The following is a 12729-nucleotide window of genomic DNA, read 5'->3' as shown; positions in this document are numbered from 1 at the left end:
ACCATAGTATTAATATGCAAATTAGGAAAAGGTACAGTTCCCCACTAGCACCCTTTTGAGTCAGTGCACAGCTTAGGAAGGTGGACAGCACCTTTGTGCATAGAAAAAGAAACTTCACCCTCCAGACAGAAGCAGCCCTCGGCCAGGATGCACAATTCTAAGGGACTGTAGGCAGAATTTCAGCACCCCCTGTCAGGTATCTTTGTGCAGTGCACAACTTGCCCAACTGTGTACAGCAGTCTAAAGTATGATAAATATTTTGATTCGATTGAAGTAAAAGAGGTCTCCTGGGTTCCAGAAAGCAAATCTGTAGGGAAGATCATGTATTATTATTTGGACTGTTTTGGTAATTACTGAAATGAGGTGCCACCTAAGTAATGAACATTTCAGTGTATTAGAGTGTATTAGAGTTTTCCTATGTGACATTTACTTCTTAAAAGAACAGAGGGGATATTTAAACCTTTTCTCCTATTGTGAGCTCTACAGTTGTTTGGCTATCCATTATGCAAGGATACCAATTGCTTAATGCTAGAGAGCTATCAGTTTACTCAGAAGCAGTAATTTGTTCACTGTGAGACCCAAATTGTGTGTAAATTGTGTGTTTGGGGGGTAGGTGGGTATAGCACAAGCACTGATTTTTGGAGTTAGAAATGGCCTATCTCAAAAACTGTTATAGATTTGACTTTGACTTCATTTGAGTTGCACGGAAATAACTTGGTAAAATTTGATTTTATTGTATTGATTTTTCTGTCAGTATACACTACATTTCTTGGCTATGTCTACTAGTCATGTAAATTCAATGTGACATACTGTAAGGATAACAGGCTAACTATGTTTTGAAATGATCCATCAAATGTTGGAAATGTCAGGTGTATAGGAGCAGACATAAACAGAATCCAGAGAACTGAGGCTAATTGGATCTTAAATTACGTTTCTGTTCAGAAGTTGTTCCTTGATCTGCAGAAAGATGAGTTTAGCTGAATTCAGCACAACTTAACTTTAATTTGTGGACCCCATGAGCATGTGGAATTGTTTCATTGAGGGATTCATTACATCTATTGATACTGGCCCTGCCACATAAGTAGTTTCTTGCTTGGGCCTGTTCACAAGGAGCTCCTGTTTGTCACTTGGTTGTATCCTGTAACTAAGCTATGTAATAAAATGTTGAAATTCAATGTGCTTTAATTATAAAATGACCACACCCATGGAAGACGTAAAGTCTGATTTTAAAAATGGAGGTTTATTTTTGGTTATGACCTCATGTTCTGTCAAAACAAAACAAAACAAAACCCCAAATCATACTCAGACAGGATTGGATTCATTGCACTTAGCTTCTAAATGTAAGCATCCTTGACCAGGCCAGACTGTTCTGGCCTGCTGTTCTGCAGCCCCTGGGGAAGGCTGGCCTTTCATTGATGTCAAATGGAACTTCCTAGCTGGATCCACTCCCTAGGGATGTTAAGCAAGAATGTGTTCAGGGCCAAATTATCAAGGCTGAATTCTCAAGGTTATCCAAGAAAATGAGGAAATTCAGTCATAAAAGATAAAAGTAACAATACCACGTTTTCAGCTTTCCATATGTCTGCCAGAAGGTATTCATCTCATGTGCAATTATTACTAGCTTGCTGGCTTCCCCTATGGTTATTAGGATGTTCAGTAGAATTACGTTGAAATATTTTGCTTCCTAAAGCATCTTTACTGTTGAAAGTTGAGTGCCATCAGGATATCTGAATACAAAAGCATTGAAATGAAATTAAAGACATAAGTTACCTTCAAATGCTGGTGCTTTAGTTTTTCTTCCTCTATTTTCAGACGCTTCTGTGAGATTTCTTCCTGTATTTTTCTTTTATCCTAAAATAAAAAAGATTCCAGGATAATCTATTTTTTCAGTTTGCTTAAGTAGGTTTCCTTGGGGTTGTTGTCATTATTGAATAGCTGGCCAGCAATTTGCTCTTGGCATTGGTATGAAGCTGCTATGGAAACTCATTTCAAAGCAAAGGAGAGTAAAGTGAGACATTCAAAGCATTTTGCTGATGGAAAACAAAATAAGGTGCTTTTCCGAAGGAACTTAAAAATACTTTAATACCTTTCCTTCCCCTCTCCCCTTTCCACTCTTCCCCATTAGCCTAGCAAGATTGAGCAAGATTGAGTGATGCAATGGAATAAGTGAATTTTAAGGAGGGAATTTTGAAATAGGCATGAGGAAACCTTGTGAGGAGAGAGACTGTTTCTGGCAAGAGGATGAAGGAAAAAGGTCTGTCATATGGGAAAACAGGATAGGCTCTGGAGCATGAGAATACTAGGAAGCTAGAAAGTGAGACTGTTTCTTCCTTGTATAGCTTGCTATGGGAAGATAGAGAAAAAAGGTATCAGATAATGCTTGTTGACACTGAGAGGGCTTTTTGCTGAGGTTAAAGAAATTCATGAAAAGATATAGTATCTTTCACCAAGTTTAAATTGTATTACCTCAAACAACTCAGGAAGCATAACTATTAATGCACATGGGTTATACTTTTTAGAAAAAATAACATATATACTAAATAGCATGGGTTTGTTTTCTGGGTCCAACATTTACTAGCGCTGTGTCCTTGGACAAAATTCTTAACTTCTCTGTGCCTCAATTACCTCATTGTAAAATGTGGATTATAAAACTATCTCATAAGGTATGAGCATTAAATGAGGTAATATATGTAAAAGTTCATAGGACAGTGCTTGACACATAGTGTCTATAAGTATTTGTTTAATAGAATTAAGTAAGTGAGCACATAACCTGTTAATCATACAGAAAGCAACACACTAATTTTGATAATGCTTCCATTGGCCTGAAATGTTTTAGAGAGTTCCTTTCTGGAATTATTTGAGATATTTTACAAGCTATGCAAAAAGGCCCTTATTTCCTTTTTTTTTTTTTTTAACAATTATGACATTATCTTCCCTCTTATTTATAAGAGTTGGTTTTAAATTGGCTTTCAAAATTGAACTCCCAAAGCATAAAAATTTGTTGCCGATGAAAATATCTAAAAGAATTGGAAGCAGGTTCAGAAGGTAATTTAGAAGGAAGAGTTCCAAAAATATTTGGCAGTATTATTGAAATAAGTGCCTGGCTTCCTGATGTGACTCCTTTGAAGATAAAAACTCTTTTTTGATTCATAAGTTCAGGTACATTTGTTGAAGAAAAAATAACACATTGCTCTCCAACTTTATGTCATGTTTCTTTTTATGTGTAAGAATATATGACTTCATCAGCATTACTTTTTAAATTCCATAAGCAGCTCTTTTGAAAAAAAAAAACACATAGCTAAGCAACAGGCATGAGTCTTCAGAATCACTTCTTTTTTTGTGGATAAAATCTGGTCATTAGAAATAAAAACTCTAAAAAGTCATGAGTCAATCCTGTATTGTATCTAAAGATTACTAATTGAGCAAATATCAGTAATATTTTAAATTTATTTTGCCAGCTTGATAAGTTTTTATAGGTACTGTGGGGACAGAGCAAGGAGTGCAGTTTCCAGGCTCTTGGCCTCACGTGGAAAGGTGCTCACTCAGGTAGTAAATGGCCATCAACTGTGACTGGATGGCCATCAGCTGTGGCTAGTTGGCCGTCAGCTGTAACCAGTGAGTCATTGGCCACTAATATAACTGCTGTGGCTACGTTAGCAGCAAATGGGCGGTTAACAAGAAGACGGTGGCTGAGCTAGCAAGCGCGGATTGCAGTTAGCATGGCGGGTTGCAGATCGTGTGGATCCTGCCTCCAGTGAGGATATAGTGGTATGATTCCCCTACCTATGGCTCTGTGGGTGTTCCTTTTTGGCCTCACCATGTCCTGTGTTCTTATATGGGGAGTAGGACTAGAGACTCTGCATGCCACCCTGCATGACAGGTACTGTTTCACTTAATAGTCATAATAACAAAGATATATTGTACTATTTCAGGTAATAGTCAGTTACAAAGAGATATTGTAATAATTTTTATGTTACAGAAGAGGAAATTCAAGTTTAGGGAATTAACTATTCCAAGCTCTCACAACGAATAAGTGGCAGAACCAGGATTTGAATCCAGGCACTTTGAATTCAGCCTCCACCCTCTTCCCTAATTCACTACACCATTTCCCTGAATGGGAAATTAGTCAGCTTCTCACAACTTCCCTCAATGTCCTCTCCATCATGAAATACTATGGCCTGGAGGCAGCACCAGTACGGACCACAGCAGGAGTCAGGCCTCTCATTAGAAGGGAGCACATTTTTAGCTCCTGCATGCTGGAGTATACCCATCCACCTCTTTCCATGGATAGTCCATAAAGAAGAGCATGGAAGTATGTGTAACAGTGACTACTGAAGCCGGCAATGCTTACCCAACCCTGTCCATAGCCAGTTTGGTCTGGTTTCATCTTGGGGTTGGTAATAAGGTAATGAAAGCTGTGATTGGAGGCAGGGCATCTCAAGTGTTATAGACAGGTATCCCCTAGCAACCTGTCTATAAGACTTGGCAACACAAGTCTTATAGACAGGTTGCTAGGGAATACCAACGTTTTGTCACTCAGAGGTAATGTGTTGCCTCTCCTCTCAGTCTAGGTAGTTAAGAAGGTAATTTTATGTTATAGGCAATTCTATTTTAAGATAGGAGCACTTTTTCCTCATATTTATCAACAGCCAGTTATTATCCTTCTGCCAAATTTTATAAGCATATAAGTACTATTGAAAAATAACATGGCAATAATTCAGTTTCAATGTGGTAGAATAAACCATAAGTCAACCTTAAGTTGTACATCTAGCTCTGTTGTATACTAAGTTGTCACAGCCACCTAATTCCTTCCCAATTCATTATGAAACAAATAGATGTGAAATGCCCTCTGCTTCCCAAAATTTTCCCAGAAGCTCAAGCATCTCTATAGACACCTGTTGTAATCTGGCATGCCAGATATTTATTAATGTTAACCATTATGAATAACTTATATTTCTATTTACTTCTTCAGTGTTTAACTAACAAAGAATTTTTGTCCAATGAACAATTGCCTAGATTTAAATTTTTCTGACTTAGTATATTTTAGCAGTGGACACCCACAAATTCCAATTGTATAAAAAGCCGCTTCTTAATTATTTTGAAAAATAATGTATTTACCTTATACAACTATACATTGTGACCATCTATGATTCAATGATATTACCTCAATCACATACTTGATAAAAGTAAGCTCAATGTGAGTATTTTTGAGATATTATTGATTTTGATATAGCTAATATTATAAAATGCCTGAATCAATCAAGAAGGAAGGATTGATCCTAAATTATTTAATAATTAATTTATCCAATAGTTAGGTACTTATATACATATACTATGTTCAAGGTGATGTTAGGAGTTGTGCAATATTTAAAAATTATTTAGAAGTAGATACTTTCACCAAGGAGCTTACATTCTCATGAAGAAAGCAAATAATTTGTACAAATAACTATAGAACTAAAGTCTAAGAAGTGAAGTGGTAAATGTCATCACAAAAGCACAAGTAAGGTGCTCTGAGAGGTAAGGGGAGACAGGGAGAGGTTGCTTCTAGTTGGTATGGTTAGGAGAGGTTTTGAAGTAGCATTTTGAAGCAATTGGTAGTTGCTTGGGGGCTGGGAAGCGGGGAGAATGGGCATTCAAATCAAGGGCTCAGTGTGAGCAAAAGCCTGGAAGTAGAAAATTGGGACATTAATGGGAACAGCAAGACGGGAAACTAAGTTGCCATACAGAGAGTAGTGAGAAATATAAGAATATAAGTGAGAAATATAAGAATAACAGGATGAGGACAGATCCATAATAGAAAATACTGAGTGGTAGGAATTTACTTATGTATTGAGATAGGGATCAATGAAAGGTTTCCAGAAAGAGAGAGTTAAAGCTATGTTTTAGGCAGTTAAATATACCCCATTGGGTAGTAGATATTGAAGAAGGAGAAATTGAGGGGGAAAATTAGTTAGGCTATAGCTCACACACAAGACCATGAAAGCTTGAGCAAGAGGTAGCAGAGGGTATGGGTATCAGAGGGACTTAAACTGTCAGAACTTGACAACTGATGACATGGACGCAGGAAAGGCAGAGCTCAAAAGGGTTGTACACCTTTTATGCTAAGGCGTATAGGACAGCAGAATCACTAATAGAAATAAGAAATTCAGGAGAAGGAAAAAAGAGTTTGAGAGGGAAAATGGTGGATTCACACTAAGTTGTAGGTGACTTTGGGACAACCAGGTGGTAGGCAGCTGAAATGTTGGATGGAGAGAAGTCAGAAGAGGGGTCAGAGCTAGAGATAAAGACACAGGAGTTTTGGAAGGGATAGCTGAGTCCAGCAGACTATGTTGCGTAACAGGAGACATGTTCATGAAAAGAAAGGAGAGTTAAGGACAAATACTTCCTGAAGCACCTATGTACAAGGGTATAGGAGGAAGGGAACCCACATGGAAGTTTGTTTTGGGGTCAATCAAATATTATTTATAATAGCACTTGGTGAATTGAGCTAATTCAATTAGTCAAATGGTTTCAGATTCGTTCTGCCAGAAGCTGATATTTTATACTTCATGACTAGCTTTATTGACATTCTTATTGTTTGAGGTCTCAAAAGAACAATACTGGAAGCTGCTTATTTGAGTTTAAATACTTTCAATAATGTAGAGCTTCCTGATGATGTGCAAATAATGGTAGCCTTGAAAAACAGGGATATACTAACAGTATTCCTAGAAAAGAATTCCAGGCATAGTTAGAGGTTTACTAGATTTCAGTGAAAGTAGATTTAAAAATTCTTGAAAAAAGATTCTTGAAAAATTATTTTTAAAAAATTGTGAAAAAAGGGCAAATATAACAAGAGGGAAGATAGATCATGAACCATGGGCAATTTACAAATGGAAACATGGATATACAATTACAAATGATCTCAGAGAAGAAGAGAACTACTGTAAACAAAACAAAACCAAATAGTTTAATATCACTGGGAGTGCCCCAATGAGCTCATGAAACCAAGAATGAAGATAAGCAGGTGGTATCTATTTGTAATAATGTAAATAAGGTAAAAACCCAGGGTGATGTGAAGATGTGGAGCATGTGAAACACACTGAAGGTGCAAAAATCATGTGCGTATAAATAGAGGGGCGCCAAAAAAATGTATACACATGACTTGTATTCATCTTTTATTATCGGTATATATTGAATATTACAATTTTACTACAGTTTTTTCCTTTCTTAAAATATGTACACATTTTTTTGGCACCCTCTGTAAGTATGTATATTTAAGTTATGTTGAGAGCAAAAAGATAAAGGCTACTGCTGAGATACATAATATTAATATACCAGAGATTAAACTAGAACTCCTATTTTCTTTCATATTTTTGATTAAGGAGAATAATCTTGATTCTGGAAAGGGTAGAATAAATATACTTAAAGGGAAGTCGAAGCCCAAGAGAAAATAAGAGAGCCAAAGACAGAGCTACTCAGACTCTGATGGGCTTCATTTCAGGAAATAGAAAAATGTTTAGCCACGACAGAAAAATATTGTCAAGTAAGGTTGGAATTTTGGGTGAAGAGGTTATTAAAAGACTGAAAGTGGCAAATTTTTTGAAGAGGGAAAAAGGTGAATTATGAATATTTAATAACTTGTTAATTTTTTGGTTAATCCCTGGCAAAGTTGTAGAATGAATTATTAAATAGTGTTGTATTTACACAGTGAATGTCTAAGAGATAACATTCGATTATTAAAAAGAAAGCATCTAAAACTAACTTTATTTCTTTTGTTTAAATTTTCAAGATCTGCAGATGATGATTATGATGGTTGTAACAATAGCTAACATTTATTGAGAACTTTTTATATTTGTATCAATTTATTTAATCTTCTTAAATCTCTATGAAGTAGGGACTGTGCTTATCCTCATGTAGGTGAAGAAACCGTTTTTAATTTCCTTTATCATCTGAGATACATTATTCATCCACATTTTCTTCCAGTTTTCTAAATATTAAAAAAACTCTTTAATCTGGCTTAATTTATTTTAATTGTGATATATGCCGAAGATCTATTTTTTTCCCCAAATTTTTAACTAATTTGAATTTTATTGAAAAATTCTTTCATATTGATTTACTTTTTTTATTTACTAATTTTATCATTTATTAACTTTTATTATTTACTAATTTTTTTAAATTAAAGTGTATTGGAGTAACAATTGTTAATAAAGTTACATAGATTTCAGGTGTACAATTCTGTAATACATCATCTATATACAGTGGTACCTCGGTTTTCGAATGTAATCCATTCTGCAAAACCGTTCAAGTTCTGAAACGTTTGAAGACAGCCGACAGCTAGCCCTCAGGATCTTGCACTGAGCAGAAGCTGCATGACGTATTTGATTTCCGAGGTGTGTTCGAAAACTGAAGCATTTACTTCCTGGTTTACGGTGTTTGTAAACTGAAATGTTCATCAACAGAGATGTTCAAAAACCGAGGTACTATTGTATATCACCTTGTGTGTTCACCACCCAGAATAGCCAAAGCAATCCTAAGAAAAAAGAACAGTGTTGGAGGTATCATACTGCCTAACTTCAGCTTGTTCGACAGAGCAAAAATAATTAAAACAATATGGTATAGGCAGAAAAATAGACAAACAGACTGATGGAATAGAATTGAGAACCCAGAAATAAACCCACATAAATATGGACAAATAATTTTTGACAAAGAAGCCAAAAACATACAATGGAGAAAAGACAAGATCTTCAATAAATGGTGCTGGGAGAATTGGAAAGCCACGTGCAAAAGAATGAAACTTGACTGCTGTCACCATGTACCAAAATTAATTCAAAATGGACCAAAGACCTAACCATAAGACCTGAAACAATAAACTGCATAGAAGAAAACATAGGTACTAAACTTATGGACCTTGGGTTCAAAGAGCATTTTATGAATTTGACTCCAAAGGCAAGGGAAGTAAAAGCTAAAATAAATGAATGAGACTATATCAAACTAAAAAGCTTCCGCACAGAAAAAGAAACCATTGACAAAATAAAGAGGCAACCAACTGAAAGGGAGAAGAATTATGCAAACAATGCCTCCGATAAGGGGCTAATATCCAAAATACATATGGAACTTGTACAACTCAACAACAAAAAAACAAACAATCCAATTAAAAAATGGGCAGAGGACTTGAAGAGACATTTTGCCAAAGAGGACATAATTTTCAAATGTACATTAGGGTCTGGTTCCAGGTTATCTGTATATTTTCCTTAATTATTGATTTTGGTATTAATACAACATAGTTTAGATTATGTGCCAATGAGGTACATCAACATTTTATTGAGCAAGTTTTCCTCTATTGCTCTTATCTAAAATGTCTTGATTAATAGCAGTAGTTTATTTTTCCAATTGGACTTTGGAATCATTTTGTTGAATTCCAATAGAAACAAAATTAAAAACTCAATCTGTTTCTTATCCGTCCTAACTCCCCACCAAACCAGAAAAACAACTAACCAACCAACCAAGCAACCAAACACACAATCATACACTTTGATGTAATTTTAGAAGTTACTCCTAATAGTAATTATCATTGTCCAGAGGTAATCAGAGATCAATACTGTTATACTGTATATGATTTATATCTATGTGATATAGTGCATATAAAATTATTTTTACATGTTTAGTAATCTGAATTATTCCTTTTACTATATCATGAACATAATGATATGCCATATCATTAAATAGTCTTCTAAATTATTATTATTTTTTTAAATTTATTTTAAATTTATTTTTAATTTATTGGGGTGACAATTGTTAGTAAAATTACATAGATTTCAGGTGTACAATTCTGTATTACATCATTTATAAATCCTATTGTGTGTTCACGACCCAGAGTCAATTCTCCTTCCATCATCATATATTTGATCCCCCTTACCCTCATCTCCCACCCCCCACGCCCCTTACACTCTGGTAACCACTAAGCTATTGTCTGTGTCTATGAGTTTTTGTTTCTCATTTGGTTGTCTTGTTCTTTTGTTGTTTTTGGTTTATATACCACATATCAGTGAAATCATGTGGTTCTCTGCTTTTTCTGTCTGACTTATTTCGCTTAGCATCATACTCTCAAGATCCATCCATGTTGTCACAAATAGTCCTATTTCATCTTTTCTTACCGCTGAATAGTATTCCATTGTGTATATATACCACAACTTCTTTATCTATTCATCTATCAAAGGACATTTTGGTTGTTTCCATGTCTTGGCCACCGTAAACAAAGCTGCAACGAACATTGGAGGACACGTGTCTTTATGTATAAATGTTTTCAGATTTTTTGGGTAGATACCCAGGAGAGGGATTGCTGGGTCATACGGTAATTCTATTCGTAATTTTTTGAGGAACCTCCGCACTGCCTTCCATAGCGGCTGCACCAGTCTGCATTCCCACCAACAGTGTATGAGGGTTCCTTTTTCTTCACAGCCTCTCCAACACTTGTTACTATTTGTCTTGTTGATGATAGCCATTCTGACTTGGGTGAGGTGATATCTCATTGTGGTTTTGATTTGCATTTCTCTGATGATTAGTGATGTTGAGCATTTTTTCATATGTCTATTTGCCATTTGTATGTCCTCTTTGGAGAAATGTCTCTTCAGGTCGTCTGCCCATTTTTCAATTGGGTTGTTTGTTTTTTTGTTGTTGAGTTTCATGAGTTCCTTGTATATTTTGGATATTAGCCCCTTATCAGAGGCACTGTTTGCAAAAATCTTCTCCCCTTCAGTTGGTTGCCTCTTTATTTTGTCAATGGTTTCTTTTGCTGTGCAGAAGCTTTTAAGTTTCATATAATCCCATTCGTTTATTTTAGTTTTTACTTCCCTTGCTTTTGGAGTCAAATTCATAAAATGCTCTTTGAACCCAAGGTCCATAAGTTTAGTACCTATGTTTTCTTCTATGCAGTTTATTGTGTCAGGTCTTATGTTTAAGTCTTTGATCCATTTTGAATTAATTTTGGTACATGGTGACAGATAGCTGTCCAGTTTCATTCTTTTGCACGTGGCTATCCAATTCTCCCAGCACCATTTATTGAACAGGCTGTCTTTCCTCCATTGTATGTTTTCAGCTTCTTTGTCAAACATTATCTGTCCATATTTATGTGGTTTTATTTCTGAGTTCTCAATTCTATTCCATTGGTCTATGTGTCTGTTTTTCTGCCAGTACTGTGCTGTTTTGATTATTGTAGCACTGTAGTACAAGCTAAAGTCAGGGAGTGTGATACCTCCAGTATTGTTCTATTTTCTTAAGATTGCTTTTGCTATTCAGTGTCTTTTGTGGTTCCAAACAAACCTGATGAGTTTTTGTTCTATTTCTTTAAAAAATGCCATTGGGATTTTAATGGGGATTGCATTAAATCAGTATATTGCTTTGGGCAATATGGCTATTTTAACTATGTTGATTCTTCCAATCCATGAGCACGGAATGTCTTTCCATTTCTTTGTGTCTTCTTCAGTTTCTTTCAAAAATGTCTTATTGTTTTCAGCATATAGGTCCTTCACATCCTTGGTTAAGTTTATTCCTAGGTATTTTATTCTTTTTGCTGCAATTGCAAAAGAAATTGTTTTTTGTATTTCTTTTTCCGAGATTTCATTGTTAGTATATAGGAATGCAATGGACTTTTGTACGTTGATTTTGTAGCCAGCAACTTTACTGTATTCGTTGATTGTTTCTAATAGCTTTTTGGTGGAGTCTTTAGGGTTTTCTATATATAGCATTATGTCCACTGCAAAGAGTGATAATTTAACTTCTTCATTCCCAATTTGGATGCCTTTTATTTCTTTCTCTTGCCTGATTGCTCTGGCAAGGACTTCCAACACTATGTTGAAAAGGAGAGGTGATAGGGGACAGCCCTGTCGTGTTCCTGAACGTAGAGCAAAGGGCTTCAGTTTTTCACCATTCATTATGAGATTAGCTGAGGGCTTGTCATATATGGCCTGTATTATGTTAAGGTATTTTCCTTCTATACCTATTTTATTAAGTGTTTTAATCATAAATGGATGTTGTATCTTGTCAAATGCTTTTTCTGCATCAATTGATATAATCATATGATTTTTGTCCTTTATTTTGTTTATGTGATGTATCACATTGATGGATTTGCGGATGTTGAACCATCCTTGTGCCCCGGGGATGAACCCCACTTGGTCGCGATGAATAATCTTTTTAATGCTTTGTTGTATTCGATTTGCTAGAATTTTATTTAGGATTTTTGCATCTGTATTCATCAGAGATATTGGTCTGTAGTTTTCTGTTTTTGTGTTGTCCTTACCAGGTTTTAGTATCAGGGTAATGTTGGCCTCATAAAATGAGTTAGGGAGTACTGTCTCTTCTGCAATTTTTTGAAAGAGTTTGAGCAGGATTGGTATTAGATCCTCTTTGAAGGTTTGGTAGAATTCACTAGTGAAGCCATCTGGTCCAGGACTTTTGCTTTTGGGAAGGTTTTGGATGACTGATTCAATTTCGTTACTGGTGACCGGTCTGTTTAGATTTTCCAGTTCTTCATGGTTCAGCCTTGGAAGGCTATATGTTTCTAAGAACTTGTCCATTTCTTCTAGGTTATTGAATTTGGTGGCATATAGTATTCATAGTATTCTTGGATGATCCTTTGTATTTCTGTGGTGTCCGTGATAATTTCCCCTTTTTCATTTCAGATTTTGTTAATTAGTGTCTTCTCTCTTTTTATCTTAGTGAGTCTAGCCAAGGGTTTGTCAATTTTGTTAATCT

At 35.5% G+C, this 12729-nt stretch overlaps 1 protein-coding gene across 1 annotated transcript in view; it reads right to left on the bottom strand.

Annotated features, from left to right (window-relative positions):
• Positions 1–12729, bottom strand: part of PALMD (palmdelphin) — a 57398-nt gene that overhangs the window by 31239 nt on the left and 13430 nt on the right. The window contains exon 2 of the mRNA XM_033093482.1: positions 1771–1851. Within this exon, the coding sequence (XP_032949373.1) occupies positions 1771–1851 (81 nt within the window). The remainder of the gene's footprint in view (positions 1–1770; positions 1852–12729) is intronic.

Source organism: Rhinolophus ferrumequinum, chromosome 22, assembly GCF_004115265.2.
Source record: "Rhinolophus ferrumequinum isolate MPI-CBG mRhiFer1 chromosome 22, mRhiFer1_v1.p, whole genome shotgun sequence".
Classification (NCBI taxonomy): domain Eukaryota; kingdom Metazoa; phylum Chordata; class Mammalia; order Chiroptera; family Rhinolophidae; genus Rhinolophus; species Rhinolophus ferrumequinum.
The sequence above is the reverse complement of the archived record's forward strand: the minus strand, read 5'-3'. Positions and strand labels throughout refer to the sequence as shown.